The 18,709-nt window shown below is 36.7% G+C and overlaps 3 protein-coding genes across 4 annotated transcripts; 2 read left to right on the top strand and 1 right to left on the bottom strand.

Annotated features, from left to right (window-relative positions):
• The first annotated feature begins 1,999 nt into the window (after nucleotides 1-1,999).
• LOC107811184 (pollen receptor-like kinase 1) lies at nucleotides 2,000-5,862 on the top strand. Its single transcript, XM_016636067.2, has 3 exons — nucleotides 2,000-3,397; nucleotides 4,126-4,515; nucleotides 5,063-5,862. The coding sequence occupies exons 1-3, from the start codon at nucleotides 2,560-2,562 to the stop codon at nucleotides 5,677-5,679; spliced, it is 1,845 nt and encodes a 614-aa protein (XP_016491553.1). The 5' UTR covers nucleotides 2,000-2,559; the 3' UTR covers nucleotides 5,680-5,862.
• Nucleotides 5,863-6,642: 780 nt separating this feature from the next.
• On the top strand, nucleotides 6,643-8,512 carry LOC107811185 (putative aquaporin TIP3-2). The gene is made up of 3 exons (XM_016636068.2): nucleotides 6,643-7,184; nucleotides 7,562-7,812; nucleotides 7,898-8,512. Exons 1-3 carry the CDS (start codon nucleotides 7,046-7,048, stop codon nucleotides 8,288-8,290), a joined length of 783 nt encoding a protein of 260 aa, XP_016491554.1. The 5' UTR covers nucleotides 6,643-7,045; the 3' UTR covers nucleotides 8,291-8,512.
• Nucleotides 8,513-9,023: 511 nt separating this feature from the next.
• LOC107811186 (uncharacterized) lies at nucleotides 9,024-15,165 on the bottom strand. 2 transcript variants are annotated; one of them, XM_016636069.2, is made up of 7 exons: nucleotides 15,044-15,165; nucleotides 14,097-14,553; nucleotides 13,494-13,613; nucleotides 13,350-13,403; nucleotides 12,518-12,681; nucleotides 10,222-10,398; nucleotides 9,024-9,298 (listed from the first exon to the last, which is right to left on the bottom strand). In XM_016636069.2, the coding sequence occupies exons 2-7, from the start codon at nucleotides 14,496-14,498 to the stop codon at nucleotides 9,088-9,090; spliced, it is 1,128 nt and encodes a 375-aa protein (XP_016491555.1). In that variant the 5' UTR covers nucleotides 14,499-14,553; nucleotides 15,044-15,165; the 3' UTR covers nucleotides 9,024-9,087. The 2 variants fall into 2 exon arrangements, with proteins under 2 accessions (XP_016491555.1, XP_016491556.1); XM_016636070.2 differs by lacking the exon at nucleotides 15,044-15,165 and adding an exon at nucleotides 14,945-15,040.
• Between the last annotated feature and the right edge of the window lie 3,544 nt (nucleotides 15,166-18,709).

The raw sequence follows: 18,709 nt of genomic DNA, 5'->3' as shown, positions 1-18,709 counted from the left end.
TGTTATTTGCAGATGATATTGTTTTGATTGACGAGATGCGAGGCAGAGTTAACGCGAGATTGGAGGCTTGGAGACAGACCCTGGAGTCAAAAATGTTTCAAGTTGAGTAGGACCAAGACTGAGTACTTGGAGTGCAAGTTCAGTGACGAAACTGAGGGTGCGGACGTGAAAGTGAGGCTTGATACACAAGTCATCCATATGAGAACTAGTTTCAAGTACCTTGGGTCTATTATCCAAGAAAAATGGGAGGATGTTACTCATCGTATTGGAGCGGGGTGGATGAAATGGAGACTCGCATCCGGTGTTTTATGTGATAAGAATGTGCCACCTAAACTTAAGGATAAGTTTTACAGAGTGGTTGTCAGACCTACCATGTTGTACGGAGCACAGTGTTGGCCAATCAAGCACTCTCATATCCAGAAGATGAAGATAGTAGAAATGAGGATGTTGAGATGGATGTGCGGACATACCGGGATTGATAAGATTAGAAATAAAAATATTCGGGGCAAGGTAGGAGTAGCCTCGGTGGAGGACAAGATGCGAGAAGTGAGGCTTAGGTGGTTTGGGCATGTGAAGAGGAGAAGCATAAATGCTCCAGTGAGGACGTATGAGAGGTTGGCCTTGGGTGGTCTGAAGAGGGGCAGAGGTATGCCAAAGAAGTATTGGGGGGAGGTTATTAGGTAGGACTTGGCGTTGCTTCAGCTCATTGAGGACATGACTCTTGATATGAAGGTGTGGAGGTCGATGATTAGGGTAGAAGGTTAGTAGGTAGTCGAGTGTGTGTCTTCCCTATACCTGTAATAGTAATTAGTCAGCCTTGTTTTTCGGTTATTGACAGTCTTGATTACTACATGTTTTCTTATTATATTGTTGTTGATAATGCATGTTCTCTTATAATCTTGTTATGGTTAGTGCTTGTTTCTTATTATCTTGTTATGGTTAGTGCTTGTTTCTTATTATCTTGTTATGGTTAGTGCTTGTTTCTTATTATGTTGTTGTTGGTATTACTTGGTATTATCGCTTTCTTTTTCTTTCTTTGAGCCGAGGGCCTATCGGAAATAGCCTCTAGGTAAGGTTTATGTACACACTACTCTCTCAGACCTCACTCGTGAGATTACACTGGATCTGTTATTGTTGTTTATATAAGTAAAACAAAATTCAATCATTTTATCCAGCTAGAAATTTTCCAAGATCTATCTTATTATTAATCAAATGTTGTTCATGATATATTAGTACAAATCTTGGTCATCATTAAGATTGAGAATAATACAATTTACAAGAATGAGAATCTAAACACTTCACTTAGTTGATCAAGATGTAATGATTCAAAATGTTGTGTTTTGGGTGCATACTTCCCAATTAATCATTTGCTAAAGCATATATAGTTAGGCGGATAATTCACTACTTTATTCCCTTTCCTATATATATGTATATGGTTCAAATTAGAACATCCCCAGCTCAATCAGCATTGGTAATGTTAACTTTGATATATTAAACCATGAAGACTCATATTTAATACCTCTTGAGACTCAATATCAATTTCCAAAGACATCAACGAGCTTGAGTAAAAAGTGGAATTAAAATACAAAATGTTATGGAGCTGCCCATATGGCCAGTTTTTGCAAATGAAATTTCTGTCTTTGGTCCCGAAATGAGGTTATTTATAAAACCTTTAGCCGTCTCCTATACCCTACAATACAAACTAAATTCTTAGTCGCCAACCACAAAAGGAAAACATAAACTTCTTTGACAATGGTATCATTTGACCAAACTCCTTAAATAAAGCCAATGAAAGTAAAGGAATGATTAATTCCATTGACACTGCAAGTCTGAATTCCGCACCGAATGAGTGAGACTCTAGGAACTATTAGAGAACAAAATGTCAAACAAAAAAAAAAAAAAAAAAAGAGGAAAAAATAGGAAGGAAAATTTTTCAACAATGTTTTGTTACAACTGCTGCCAACTCTAATCACTCCCATTGAAATCAACTCCATATCCCAATGTACATTATCATATAATCACAATATTATAATATACTACTAGTATATATTAAACTATCAAGAAAAACTTCATCCTATAAATGTATATGATTAAGACTTCCTAAAGTTTTATTATATAGCTGTCAACAACCACAATAATTATCATGCATATTTCAACTTCTCGCCCCAAACATCCTGCTAATCATACCAACTAGAAAATAGCAAATTGTTTTTTCAAACATCGTGTTTGTACGTGTCTTGTTAAATATAATTCTTTATTGTGTCCGCTTTCACGTCTTCATCTCAGAATCTTTAGCAGCTTTGCTTTGCCTTGTCTACTACGTCAAACCTGTCTAAAGTAATATTCCACATTTTATAGAAAGACAATTCTGTAATGGAGATCACTATAACACCAAATATTTGCATTGTTTTTTGAACTTTGAACCGTTTTGACAGTTGAAATTATACCCATGTTTTGTATCTTTTCAAGTTGTTCTTCGATTTCACTTCACCTACTACAGGTAAAATTTCAGGCTATTACTTATCTATACTCTTCAAAGTCAAGGGTGCCACGACCAGAATGAGAAAGTTGGCTCCTTTAACGCGTAGGATCCTATTTTTCGCGTTGTTTCTGGTGGTAGAATCAGCTGATCAGATCAATGAATTTTATCCAAATGAAAGAGATTCCTTATTGCAGCTTAGAGATAGTGTAAAATCAAGTGTGTTTGATTTGCATTCACATTGGACAGGTCCTCCTTGTTACAAAAACCAGAGTAAATGGGCTGGAATTGTTTGTTCTGATGGGCATGTCATTCACTTAGTTTTAGAAGGAATTCAGCTAATTGGTTCTCTTCCACCAACATTCTTGGAGCAAATAACTTTCTTGAAAAAACTCAGCTTTAGAAACAATTTCTTGTATGGTCCTCTACCTAATCTCACAGGTCTAGTTTATCTAGAATTTGTGTTTCTTTCAGATAATCGATTTTCGGGTTCGATTCCAGAAGGGTACATTGAGCTACAAAATTTGACAGAATTAGAGCTCCAGGGAAATGATATTGAAGGTTCAATTCCACCATTTGATCAGCAGAATTTGATTGCTTTCAATGTGTCTTCTAATAAACTTGAAGGACCTATACCTGAAACTCCTGTTTTGCAAAGATTTCCAAGGAGTTGTTATGGAAATAACTCAAATTTGTGTGGTGGGGTTGTAGGAATACCTTGTCCAATACCACCTAAAGCACCAATTCCTTATATATCTCCACCCCCACCAGGTGAAAAGAAGAAGAATGGTCTTAAAGTTTGGAGTATTGCTTTGATAGCAGCAGCAGCAGCACTTGTCCCTCTTTCCATTATGTTCATTTTACTTGGTTACTTTAGAAGATCTAAGAGAAAAGAAATACAAGGAGAACACAAGGAAGGTAAGACTTACATTTTATCTATTTGAAGGGGAGCCTTGGCGTAACTGATAAATGTTGCTGCTATGTAACCAGGAGGTCGCGGGTTCGAGCTGTGGAAACAGCCAGGGTAAGGTTGAGTACAATAGACCCTTATGGTTCGACCCTTTTCCCAACCCCGCGCATGGCAGGAGCTTAGTATACGGGGCTGCCTTTTTAATCCTGTCTAGTGCCAGTTTCCCGGGGAAAGGTTATTGCTCAGATCGAATTAGATGAGCAAGTTATCTGGTATAGGGCTGTTTTTTCGACCGGGAAAGAGACAAGGGAGTGGGAGTTGGCTGTAATTGAGACACATTTTTCGAATGTATAATATGAATTTTTTCGAAATAGTGACCCTTTTTTTAAACTGCTAGAGGAAGGTAATTCAGAACTCGTTGGCTCCAGAGGTGCTAAAGATGATTATTTTGCGACAGGAAGACAACCGATTCATTCCCATTATGACGTCAAAGTCAACCACTTCTAGCTCAATAAGATTGGCTCTAGTCACTCGGCTCTGAACCGTGACACCTACACATAGAACAAGATTATCTACTGAGTTGGACCTAAAGATCCACAACTATTTCGGGTTTTTTTGTTTTTTTATTCAATTTGGACATAATGCAAAAATATAGGAGGAGGATGACATGTGATGATGGAGTAGTTTATATTGTTATTGTTTCCTCTTCTAACATTTCCAATTTTAATGTTAACAGGAAATATTTCAACTGAGAATGTGAAAAAGAGAAGGTATTGGTCAGAGAGCACAGAAGATCCAGAAAGAACATTGGAATTGGAATTCTTTGACAAGGATACATCAGTGTTTGACATGGATGATTTGCTAAGGGCATCAGCTGAAGTGTTAGGAAAAGGAAAACTAAGCACAACATATAAAGCAATCCTGGAATCTGGTATTGTTGTTGCTGTTAAGAGACTCAAAGAAATGAATTCTTTGAGCAAGAAGGAATTTACCCAGCAGATGCAGTTGCTTGCTAAAATGAGACATGAAAACCTTGTGGAGATGATTTCATTCTACTTTTCCAAGGAGGAGAAGCTCATTGTTTATGAATATGTTCCCTATGGTGACTTGTTCGAGCTGTTACATGGTTGGTTCATTAACTCTCTTTTTTCCTTCTTTTTCTGGCAAAGTAAGTGTTATACTTTGAGACTATTCATATCCTTGTTATAGCAAATTGTCCCGTAATTTTACTTCTATTATAGTTTAGGGCTATTTATACTCTTTCCTTTAGCAAATCGTCTCGTATTTCTCTACCTCCAGCATGAACTCGACTGGATGAATTCAACGTGTCACATCCGGGAAAAGAGAAAGGACATTCGGGAAAAGAGAAAGGGGAACCATTGATGCTTGCATCAAGATAAGTTACCTACATCACATCCACTTGAGGTGCGGCCCTCCAGACCCTGCGTGAATGCGAGATGATCTGTGCACCGGGCGACCTTTTACAATAGGGCAAAGATTCAAATTGACACTCTTTTTTTAGTTATGGTTTAGTATTACCTCATGTTATACATTTGTACTTCAAGTTGGACTCTGTTAGGTTATAGAGCAAATATAAGACGATTTACTCGTAGCAAATCATCCCTTTTTCCCCTTAAAATTACCTTTTAAAAAGTAATGATTCTTGGTTGCAGAAAACAGAGGAATTGGGAGACAACCACTAAATTGGACAGCAAGAATATCCATCATAAAGGATGTTGCAAAAGCTCTTAATTTCTTGCACCAGTCTTTACCATCACATAAGGTGCCACATGGAAACATCAGATCAAAAAATGTCCTAATCGAACAAGACCCTCAGAACAAGAATTACCATTCCAAGCTAACAGATTATGGATTCTTACCTTTGCTACCATCTAAAGAATCCTCAAAAAAATTAGCAGTGGGAAAATCTCCAGAGTTCTGTCAAGGGAAAAAGCTAACAAGAAAAGCTGATATCTATTGCTTTGGGATTCTACTCTTAGAAGTGATCACTGGAAAAATACCAGGTGAATTATTCTCACCAGAAAATGGAGTTACAAATATTGTTGATGATGATCTTTCTGAGTGGGTTAGAACAGTGGTAAATAATGATTGGTCAACTGATATTTTGGATATGGAAATACTTGCACAAAAGGAAGGGTATAATGAAATGTTGAAACTTACTGAGTTGGCTTTGCAGTGCACAGATGAGGTGCCAGAAAAGAGGCCTAAAATGAGTGAAGTGTTTAGAAGAATAGAAGAGATTGAGGTTGAACAAAAGAGATCATGTTGAAGATGATTCAGTTTCTTAGTTGAAGTTTCCCTCCTAAAATGTAGCCAAGAAAGTTAGAAATTTAGGAGGAGGTTTTAGCTTAAAAGCAGAGCTAATTAGTTTTATGATATCATTTTCATTCTACAAGCTAATTCTTTGTAGATCTTTGATAGTAAGTATTTCCAATGTTCATCTTTTACTTGATGAAAATACCCATTTGAATTAACACATAGTACAATGTTTTTTTTTCATTTTTTCTTGGATAATGGTATTATTTGAATAAACTGAATAAAAGAATTTTGCCTGTGCGACTAATACCAAGTTTGGGCAAAGAGAAGGGTCGCAGTTGGTTAATAGCCAGCGTAAACCTAATCAGACACTACAAGTTGCATAAGGCCGCACTCACCTAGCCACGTGTTAGGTTGGCACCTATGTATGATGAAAAATAGGCAAGTTCTATGACATTGCCACCTAGAAGTAAGAGAGTATTCTTATATAATATTGAAATAAGATGAGCTTAAATGAAGCCATAAAATTCGTACAACCGACTTCTTGATTGGTATTAGGATATAGTAATTGCATTCCAAGAAAACAATTGTTCAGAATTCGTATTTTAATAGGAATACATCTAGAAAATGATAAATATAATCTCCTGATTTGAAAAAAGAGTGATCAACTTGAAGAGTAACCTCAGGATCAGTTATCAAATAAAGAAGTTGGGAGTGTTCCATTTTGTACATAATGCATGTAGTAGCCTGAGGTGGGGCCAATTGATTTTGGCAGCAAGCAAAAGGATGACGATAAAGTTTGAATAAAGCCCAACTTTTCTTGAATTTGTTGCAGTTGTGGATGAAGATGATTTAGCTGATAGGAAATACTAAAAGAGAAGCAACTCGAACATGGTTTCATTTAATTCAAGTATATAGTAGTGTGGATGGACTTTGGAAGTAAGTCTTTGGGTTTGAGCTTAGGTGGAAGAAGAGTAAGAAGAAAACGGTGTTAATTGGATTGAAACAGACACCTATGTAGTACGTGTCAAAACTCATGCACACTTTCACCCAAGTGTCCACTTCATTCCAAACTCCATTTTTTGTCTAACTTAACCAGCCATCTACTTCTATTATAACACCATATATCTCGTTCTTGGTTACCCTCATCTTTCTTTGAGCTCTTCATCTTTATCTTCTCTTCTTTCTTGATTTCTTCTGTGACTTCAATTCATATATTCTGTGTGACTTCATTCAGCTTTGATCACTAATATCTCAAGAAAGTTTCAGAGCAATAATCTTCTTACAGCTCTGATCAGTGGTACTAAAGCTGCTAATTAATTGTGAAAACTGTTGGACGTAAGAGAAAGACTAAGGAACGTAACAGACAATCATAATCTATGGCTATGCCAGAACGGAGATATGCATTTGGGAGGGCGGATGAAGCCACACACCCTGATTCCATGCGCGCCACCTTGTCTGAGCTTCTCTCCACCTTCATCTTCGTCTTTGCCGGTGAAGGCACCGTTCTTGCTCTTGGTAAGTGATACACTATCCGTTTCATTTTATATAGGATGGTGTGATTAATTAGGTACATCGTTTAACAAAGAAAGACTTTCAGGCACATGCTAGCTAGAAGGTAAAGTACATTCTGAACTTGTAGTCTAAAGCATATGCCATCACATTTCTGTAGCGATAGAGTAAATAACAAAAACGTACAGATTGAAAAGAAAGAGTGTATATACAAAGGAACAGAAGGAGTATCATCTTAGTTCTGTTATGTGTTATGCTGTCAATCATGATTTCTAACGAAAAGTTGATGCAGAATAGTTCTACCACTATCATAAGTAGCAGCGACACTCGTAATCATGCATGCATGCACAGAGGTTGTATCACTATGAATATTTGTTGTGCAGATAAGTTGTACCCGGAGACGGCATTAGGAGCATCAAGACTGACAGCGATAGCGCTGGCGCATGCGTTATCGTTCTTTGCAGCCGTAGCCTCAAGCCTGAATGTTTCTGGAGGGCATATCAACCCAGCTGTTACCTTTGGTGCGCTTGTTGGGGGCAGGATATCCGTCGTTCGTGCTGTCTACTATTGGTTAGCTCAGCTTGTAGGTGCTGTTGTAGCCTCTCTCTTGTTGAGGCTCGCTACTGATGGCTTGGTACATTCTTCTCTTTGTTGTTTTAACATCTTTACTCTTGTGTTCTATTTGAGATTGAGGCGTAATTATATTGTTGTTGATGCAGCGACCACTGGGATTCTCAGTGGCAGCCGGAGTTGGCAACTTGAATGCACTTGTGATGGAGATAGTTATGACGTTCGGACTAGTCTACACAGTGTATGCAACTGCCATTGATCCAAGGAGGGGTAGCTTGCACACCATTGCCCCTCTTGCCATTGCTTTCATTGTGGGGGCAAATGTCCTGGTGGGAGGGCCTTTTGAGGGAGGATCCATGAACCCTGCAAGGGCATTTGGGCCTGCTCTCGTCGGCTGGAGGTGGAGGAACCACTGGATTTACTGGTTGGGCCCTTTTGTGGGTGCAGCCTTGGCTGGACTTATCTACGAGTATGGAATCATACAGCATGAGGCCGTTCCGCGCCCGACCACCCATCAGCCATTGGCACCAGAAGATTACTAAATGCACTTCGATAGCAGTCTTCCATTTGTGAATAAGAGAGGATTGTGCTTAAAAAACTGAAACTTTTATGTGAAGTTTGTACTCCAGTCTATGGTTGCTTTTTAATTCCCTTTTCTAATGTTTTCTGCGTTGGATACTTCTTTATGTAGTTGCATTTTGTAAGTTCTCCAAAATAAAGACAATGATCCCAGTAATAGCTTTAAAAGGTACTTTTATCCCCGAGTCTATTCTTGGTTTTTTATTTTAATGGAATCATGTTTGTGTGTCAGTTCAATGTTTGGCTTTGTTCATAATATTCAGCGTCCAAAGTTGAGTCCCACAACACTTGTTATTCTTTCTGCGAAGAAACTTTCTTAGTTGCATACCTAAACTAAGAGAACTCAACATGGTACAATGCAGAACATTTAGCTTTTTTTTCCATTCAAAAAAATGACCTTATGCTAGGACGCGAAGATAAATTCAAAGGGATTTCATTGGTTTGTTGATAGGGGTACACACTAGTGAGTAGTGACTAGCAGTATAATATTAAATGTTCTCTACCTCTAGTGAACCAGAGGTCTGATCTAGTTACTTGTACTCCCTCTGTTCTATTTGCTCAAGAAACTCATGGATGTATGGAGCTGAGTTAATAAGTTAAACTGTTAGAAATTCCCTTTGCCAGTTGAGGTAAAAGTCTGAACGGAATATTTGACGACAGATGGTGGTAGAACTGGATGAATGCCATGGCTAGGTAGATGGAAACAAATTACAAAATGAAATACTGCAGTACATAAAATAGCATTCTTACTTAGAGATTGCTAAAGTTTGCCGTAGAATCTGGCAACCCATGGAGCAAGTTCAGTTACATCAGGGGTTCTAGGATTGGAGGCATAATAATCAGACCAATAACAAGGAGACATACTCTCTGTAAGTTTACTATTTGAGTAAATGCAAAATGGCAGCCAGTCTTCTCCTCCATTCATTCTTCTTTTCCGCTCTCTTGGATACGCTAATGGCGCCTGCACATACCTGCAGCCAAACAATCCCTCAAGCTTTTTTTATCCTCCAAAACGTGTTACCATAACATAACAACTCAGTTCTACTCTGTAATAGAATGGGGATATAACTTGACTAGTTCTTTTGAAGCTGCTTTATTCTGTTCTTCTATGTGAAGGTTATACTTTACATTTTGTAGGAGTTCAAAGTGATTCTAAATAAATGGGGAAGCCATTTGGATTAGTCCATTTGGATTAGTAAGTTACAGAAACATGATATGCTAAAGGCAATGAGATATTTAAAAAACTAAAATTCTTGCAAGATTAGTACTATTCAGGTTTCATCAGATATATTACATAATTTTTTAAAGGAGTATCTTCTTCGTTTCATAGAGTATGTTTCCAGCCAGATGCATGATTTTCACGGCAAGATCTAATACAATTAAGTTTGGCCGCATTTTCAAAAATTATACTATAATATTAAGTCACGTTTCCGTCTTCTCCATCAACATATTCTAAGACCAGAACTCAGAGGAAAATAATCTAACACTCATGCACACTACATTTTGCTTCAATTAAAAACTCCTTACAACTAGCAGGCATTTAATCTTACTAAGCTGGAACTCCGGGGCAAGCTTTACCACAACAAAGACAGATGGAAAATTGTCCCCGCAACTATTTGGTGGACAGTTTGGAAGGAAAGGAACTCGAGATGTTTTGAAGATATAAGCAACCCTCTCCAGAAAATTAAGATGAAGTGTATTCTGTGTTTTTTTTTGGTGTAAATCAGAATACATAGATGATCCTGTTTCAATTCTAGATGTTTTAAGCTCCTTGAAAGAAGAACAAGGATATTTATGGATATACTGAATATGTTACCTTCTCAAAAAAAAATAAAAAAACAAGCAGACATTTAATGTCTTTGAGCAGTCTAATGCATCCAAGAACAGAACACACCTGATACCGTCAAGCTGGACATCCCAGCAGAAGTGGGTGTGACCAAAAATATGACAAGCTTTTGTGCTCCCTCTAGCTCCATGTATGTATCTTATTCGGGCCTCAAGAAAGTCAGAACCAATCATCTTTGGAAGGTTGGGATAGAAAAGCATTCTCTTCTCTGGACAAAGCTCTAGTCTGCAAAGAGGTGACAATAAACAGTCCAATCAGAGTACAGCAACGAAATCATCAGCATAAGATGTTTAAGGACTGCAATCTATCGGACAAATATATTTAAAAGCTGGAGAATATACTACACTGTTCTGAGAAGGGGACTACATCTAATTTTAATTCAGTTCAAAGAATTTTTGTATCAAGCTACTCATGTACTTTCCCTGGAGAAATCCCATATTAATAGGAAAAACAACAAACAGAAGATAAATGATGCATGAGAGTTATTGAAACAACATGTAACCCACCAACCAAAGGGCCGAGTTTCCACATAGTTTTCTTGTTAAAGATAGCTAGCTACTCACGTTAATTACCTACATGGAGGACATATACCTCTCCCCTACATAAAGCGAGAAAAATCCTAGAGGAAGCACCATATAGTGATACAGTATTATACAACAAGTAATGCATGCCTCGTGACCACAATTGCTTTGGAAGGGGGAGAGACAGCAAGAGAAAAGGATGAAAAAAAGTGGTGGAGAGAAAGCACTATGATACTGTAGTTAGGTCCTGTAGTAATATTGGACAGTCAAGGGTGTATGCTCCCCAATACAACATTAGAGAGAACAGTAAAAAGGAGAGTGACGGAGATCTTTCAATGTATTCTTTTATCCTTGTTAATATGACAAAAGGATAAATTTTCAGCATTTTTTTTCATATTCTTGATCTCTCGACTCTCGGTATAACACATTGGTGACAAAAACTACTACTATCATTTAGCTTAGCACAACGTAATCTGAGACCATTGAAGAGAGAGTATTAATTATTAATTATTAACGCTTGACACAAGCTTGGGAGACGACACCAATGACAGTAAACTGTACATGCTAGTAAAGCATGTTGTTATCAAAGTCCATTAAGTTGGGAAATATGACGCGATGCTTTCATTAGAGTGATAACTCCTGTAAGATGCAATATTGCTGCCCTGAAAGATATGATTTTACACATAATCTTCTTGAACCTTGATTCTATGGAGTAAGCTAGTAGTGTCAGTGAGGTGGAATGTCCACTACTTTGAAGAATGTTAAGTTTTTAAGTATCCATTGCGCCCTCTTCTCTCTCCCATATCCCCCCCCCCCCACACACACACACACACACCACCACCACAAAAAAAAAACAACCCTAAGAAAAGGAAAAAGAAGTCCATCTATCTTGATGCATGTATTGATGAAAGGAGCAGTAAGCAAGACAAGAAAAGAGGAAGGCATTATTACATTCTATACCTAAAGATTTTTCAGAAGAACTGAGCAATCCAAATAATACCCTCGTCAAAAAATGGTACAGAGAAAATACACTAGATTCAAAACATTCTACCAAATGAAAATGAACGTATCAATATATTCTTTCAACTCAATACAAGAAGTCATGGAGGAGAAAGAACTACGTCCAGTAACAATAATCGTCAGACCAAAGAAGGCAGCACAAGCAGTGGCGGAGGTAAGATTATCACTAAGGGGGTAAAGAAAGAAAAAGTTAAAAATTAAAACAGACTGTGGGAATGGGAATTGAACCAGCAACCTCACAAAGGTTTTGAACTCCCTTGACCATTGAGCTATGCTTTTGGGTTGTGTCAATGGGGTTCAAAATATAATATATATAGACAAAATGGATTTTGTCTTATATGTACAGTGTAATTTTCCGGCGAAGGGGGTTCGGGCGAACCCCTTTCGCCCTCCTAAATCCGCCCTTGAGCACAAGTGAGTAAGATCTGTTCAGCATAATTAATCACTCTAAAGAAGTCATCTCCAGTCAATGAAAATGTCAATTAGCCCCACATTATGAAAACTTAAACATAAGTGTTCCAACTCATCTTGTTATAGTTTACGAAATTTATGCTCGCTTACGGTGGCTAGTTATGGTCAATAAGAAGCAACTGCAGTGAAATCACATTTTTAGCTGATAAAAAGTAATCCCTCATCCAGATAAAGTTGACCCACTGCATTTCTGGTCCGCCCTTCAAGAACATCGTGAAATCCTACAAGAAGCCTCTACTGTAGCGCAAGACTGAGGCTTTTCAACCATAATCGACCAAATTTTAGACTAGCAACCCAAAGAGATTTTGAAATAGCCTGATGTACTCACTAACCTTGGAACGAAGTGTGAGAATGAAATTATTTGATTGCATCTTGCCAGCATTTCCTGGAGTGTATCCTGATTCTTGTCATTCATGGCATCAAAATGGGCAGCAAGGGAGTTATCTCCATTTATAAGTCCATCAGGCCACTTGCATGCACGAAAGTCCTTACATGCCTGTGCAAAAATTGGTGAGGGTGAATTACACTGTACTAGCATAGAAGACACAATCAGTAAACTACTATCACATAAATCAGTTTCTATTAACTGTGTAATAGAAACTTGTTGAAAGAACAAAATATAACTGTCTGAGCACTGCAAACTCACAAAAAACATAGAGAAATGTTGCAATACAAGTAGCAAAATGAACAGGCTCAGAACAGTGAAAGTGCATCCAAAGCAACCACAAAAAGAAGAGTCACTAAGATAGTTAAACAAATAAAACGCAAAAGAAGATGAGCAATTGACTTGCAAATGTCAACTATTATCCCCATATACTCACCTACCCATCACGGAGAGTACTTGAAGTCACCCCAAGGTAATGGGCACATTTTCCTTGGAGCAATCTGGAATCTTTTATTGAAAAAAACGAATTGCAATGGAATGCACATCACTTCAGAGCACTATGTGAGATCAGAGATGGAAGAGCTATTGATTGACTTATTTTCAGGCGAATTTCAGTGATAACAAGGAGAGCTGTTCATTTCAGTTGTCAGTAAGCTAAAGATTGGCACACTCAACTTGCTCATCTTCTGTCTATCTCGAAACAAGGGACAAGGAAGAGGCTAACATATCATCGAATTAAAAGATTGTTAGTCCTTACAAGGAGAAAGAAAGTGAATCACCAGCTCCAAAGATGGAATGCGGATGCCGGTTATGTCCTTTTCTCTATCAAAGCTCTGGGATCAAGCAGAAATGACATCAAGATGTGCATAAAATGACCCAGCTGCAAAAAGGAAATAGTTTTGCTATTGTACAGTAACATTTACCTCGTGGTACCATGAGAATAGAGGAATAATTGCCAAACCATCAATGACACTAGGATTAGTTTCCACTCCAAGCGTCTGACATGCATCAAGCATTTTATTCAGCTTTTGAAGAGAATCAACCTGAATACAGAGGATGCATCACATTAATCACGTTGTATTGCTTTTAGTTTTACAAAACTACCATTATAGCAGGAAAAGCAGTACTCTACTTCAATGGCAGCAGAAGAGGGAAAAAAGAAAAGAGAAGAGGAAACACCACCAATGTTCATTCTTAAAGTGTTACTTTTTCTGCATGGACGAAGCTTTTGAGACCTAAACTTAATAAGACTGTCTAAAAGGCAATGTCGTTGACTGAGAAAGGGACATGCATAAGAAACTGCAGCCATAAATGCTTCAAAAGGAGAATTTCTGCTCAGTTAAAAATCCCTCCATTAGTGACGGGATTCCATAATGTCACAAAACCATTTTAACAGAATACAATGACACATGAATGCAAAATCACAACAACAACTAGTGACATATGATGCAATTCTACACAGTACATTTGAATTAAACTCTGTAAATCACATCTTCATGGAACGTTATGAAGAAAAGCTTGCTTACATAATTCTCTTTCTCCCTACGGAGCCAAAGGTCGTGGTTTCCGGGCACAAAGAACACATGCTCAAAACTAGCCTTCAAGAGGGACATTGTTAATACAAACTTCTCATAAGTCTCTGCAACATCTCCAGCAACGAGCAGAACGTCCTTTTTCTTCCCCTTTCTAGGTAAACCCTTTACCCACTCCATGTTCTCCGGGTATTCTGTATGCAAGTCTGAAACTACAAAAACCTCCAAACCAACTGTATCTACCCTAGCAGAAGGGACAATCTTATGCCTCGTAACATCCACCTCACTCATGAGATATCTCCCATTATTCTGGACTCCCATACATTTGGGAAGACATCTAGAACGTCCAGGCTGCAGAGTGAAAATCGAGCTGGACGAAATTAAGCATAGAACCATATTTTTATTGCTTTCTTCTCCTTTCCTATTTCCTCTACTCTTGAATCAACTAATCCTACATCAGAAAATCAAAGAATTTATTCTTGACCATGAATAACAAGCTCCTATAAAGTTGATCACTTTTAAGTATGATGCACGAAACATTTTTAATTTCTTAGAATTCAACCAGTGTCAGTGAGCATTGCTTTTCCTAGAAGAAACCCTTCATCTCAGAAATGCAAATACAAAGCCGCAGCCTACACATTATAAATGAATAAAATAGCGATAACTGGAAAAGAATAATTGTCAATTCATGAAGCCAAAACTGTGAATACAGAAATAAGTATAGTAGATAAGGTAACATTTACTTATATATTGTAGCTAATTCTGTAAAACCAATGATGAACTGAATAAGAACGGCTCTTTTGATGATAAAGGAGCAGAACAATTGACAATCCTACACTTACCTATCAACATCCATTAACCTAAAAATTATACAGTTAAAAATCACCTAGGGGAATATCATATTATCATTACAGGGAAGTTGAAATAGAAGATAAAAGTACCATGGTATCACTGCTAAATGATCCTCTTTTCTGTAGGTCGAATACAGAATTGTTGGAAACGGAACCCAATTATCCGTCGCCCCATCTGTTGGGCTGGGCGAAACTGAATGCGTTTTATAATTCGCACTAATTGAATGCGTTTTATAATTGAATGCGTTTTATAATTAGTACAATTTTTTAAGGAATTATATAAATTTTATTATTTGGGTTATTATAAAAAAAAGTTAAAGAAAAAGACATACTTTTTAAAATAATAATTATTGACCCCATTTATCTAATTATTTCAATAAAGAATGCACTATTTTCCTATACATATGCGGTATTTCCCTATTTATAATTTGTAGATGAGTGTTTTATTTTTGGACTCCTATTACATACGTATATAGCTACAACATTTATATATGTTTCCTTATTTAATTATATAAGTACTAAGTATGATTTAATGATTATCCCTTCATTTCAATTGGTTGTAGATATGTTCGGTAAAAGTTGGGATATTTTCGTTTGTATTCAATTTTATGTGTTTATTTGAATTGAAGTGATATTGTTTTAAATATTAGATTTTCTTAAATAGTTCATTTAAGGAAGAGTTTAATAAACAAAACTTAATTTATTTCAAAGTCTTAAAATTTTGGGAAATAATTAGATGACTATTTTGTCTAGTGTGAAATCTAATTTTAAATAGTAAAAAAACGAATGATATTTCGCTAAGGGCCTTCATACTTTTAATATAGTATAGATAAATTTTTATTTAAATTTCATCAATAAAAAATGACTTATTAAATTAAAAAACGGTTTATCCTCTTATAGTAACCCTTAATTAATGATTATTATTTATTTTGATAAATGTAGAAATTTACTGATGCATATACATACTTAATATTGATTTATAGTTGAATATTTTTGTAAAGTGTGTTGTGTTATATTGGAGAGTAACTCATTCCTTTGTATAGGGGAAACCATATTTTAAACTGGAAAATTATAAATAAAGAGCTAAAATATTTTTAAAAAATGTAATGATTAAGGATCTGAATAAGGATATTTTTAAACTCAGTTAGCAAACACAAATCGCAATCAATAAATTATAAAATACAATGCTAAATGAGAATTATAAATTACATATAGCAAATATGACTTATAAATTGTGTTCGAAAAATGCAATTTATAAGCAACATGCGGCGTATATGACTTATATGCTTTATCCTTAAGCCACATTCTACAAATATGTTTTCTATAAATTTAATATTCTATAAAAGGAAGAAGTAAAACACACACTATTGAAACTGTTGAACCAAAAGTCCATATTTTAGTGAAAATATCTTAATTTGGCATTCAATTACTTAGATCCAAAAAGAACTACTTAAATTCAATATAAAAAAATTAAATCCATAGATATTCAAGGAAAAATTTATCCTGAATTTTGCTTGAAATAACATATTGAGATATAGACAGTTAGTGATCATTTGATTTATAGGATAACTGATAGCAATCCTCAGATAAAAATGTAGCATTATTTTATTTCGTATTTGATTTAAATTCTTATTTTACCATTAACAATCCTAAGATTAGTTATAGCATAATTGTGGTTTTATTTTTATATCATCTTCAATATGAGATAACAATCATGGAATTAATAATGGTAGAATAAAATACTTAAATGACCAATATGGAATTCTTTAAGGCTTTCTCTCAATGTCCTTTAGTCTAAGGATAAATTAGAAATACAAATTTATAACAATTTATTTGGCATAAAATCAAACACATATTTCATATTATACCTCATATATCTTATTTTTCAAATAAGTCAAAAATCTATCAATATAAAAATAGTCACTATATAATTTTTTATTATTTAATTTTCATATTATAATTTTGATATAACTTATTCACCAACCAAACGATTCTTAATCTAATACATAAAGTATTTTGACTTTCTTTTTTTTGATAAATCATTTCTAAACATGTATGCCTTTTCATACACAATTTTCCTTCAAAAGTACATTTAAGATAAGGGCAATCGTATACAACTTTTTCAAATTAATGATGAGAGAAGCAACCTTGCTAGATATAATGTTGGTAGAGAGTGAAGCTCCTACGTCTCTCTAACTTTCTCCTCTTATTTCATCACATCAACACTTCCCAGTCACAGATCTTTTCCTTTATGCTACACTACTGATCATGGCCCAAAATCTCATAACTACTATACTCAATACTCCAGATCCTCCTGACATAACTAATATGCACGTCGACCAGCCAACGTCCCCTTCTACCATACCAACCTTCCTACAGATACTAGTCTCCAATACCCAACTCTCCACCTGCCCCACTGCTTACCTGTAACGACCTGAACTGTCGTTTTGCTTTCTAGAACCTTGTTCCCCTAAATAAAATTTCTCGTACATGCTTTTACTGATTTATGACTTGCGGGAATGGTTGGTTCGGGATTTGAAAGAGTTTAGGTTGAAATCGAAACACTTGGTTCCTTAAGGTTGGCTTGAAAAGTCAAGTTTGACTTCGGTCAACATTTTGAGTAAACGACCTCGAAATCGGGATTTGACATTTTCAATAGGTTCGTATGATGATTTTAGACTTGGGCGTATGTTCAGATTGGGTTTTGGATGACCTGGGAGCATTTTGGCGCCCAATAGTGAAAGTTGGTTCTTGAAGGTTTATAAGTTCTTTAAAATGTAGTTTGGAGAGGGTTTTGATAATATCGAAGTCCAAACGGAATTCTGAGACCGGGAATAGTTTCGTAGTGTCATTTAAGACTTGCACGCAAAATTTGGTATCATTCCGAGTAGTATAAGTACGTTTCGGCGCATTGGAAGTAAATTGAAGAACTTGAAGTTCTTAAGTTTGATTTAATTGGTTTTATGGTGTGATTCTTAGTTTTAATGTTATTTCGGGAGTTCCAAGAGTTCGAGCGAGTCCATTTTCTGATTTCAAACTTATTGGAACATTCGGACGGGGCCCCGGAGCCCCGAGTAACAATCGAACGAGGCTAGGACCAAGTTGGAATTTGAAAGCCAAAACTGAAGCTCCAGCTGCTGTCATAATCACACCTGCACTTGGTCAGCCGTAGGTGCGAGCTCGCAGGTGCGAGCCCTATGATTGCAGATGCGTCCCATCGTAGGCTGCCCAGCCATCGCAGAAGCGGAAGAAGGACCGCACCTGCGAAAGCGCAAGTGCGAAGGCAGGCATCGCAAGAGCAGGTAGTGTCGCAGGTGCGCGTCGTTTGTCGCTGATGTGTGGCGGCAGGTGCGATCACCTGGGCGCAGTTGCGAGATGAGGCAGATGGTCCGCACCTGCGCGAGTTGTCCGCATAAGCGGAATTGCAGGTGCGCCAATTTAACCGCAGGTGCGGAAGTCGCTGAAGGGCAGTGATGTTTTAAATCAGGGTTCGAGCACTTTTGCTCACTTCTTACTCTTCTTGGGGGCGATTTAGGAGCTGGTTAGAGAGGGAATTTCTATCAACTAGTTGAGGTAAGTAATTTCTATCAAATGTGAGTTAAATACATGGTTTATGGGTAGGTTATAACATGTAAATTAGTAAAAATTATGGGTTTAGAGGAAAACCTAGGTTTTTGATAAAAAATAGAGTTTTACCACGAAAATGATTATGGAACTTAATGAAAATCATATATTTATGCTCCTAAGGTTATGAGT

This window comes from Nicotiana tabacum, chromosome 4 (genome assembly GCF_000715075.1).
Source record: "Nicotiana tabacum cultivar K326 chromosome 4, ASM71507v2, whole genome shotgun sequence".
In the NCBI taxonomy this organism is placed as follows: Eukaryota; Viridiplantae; Streptophyta; class Magnoliopsida; order Solanales; family Solanaceae; genus Nicotiana; species Nicotiana tabacum.
This window is presented reverse-complemented; position numbering and strand designations above follow the sequence as displayed.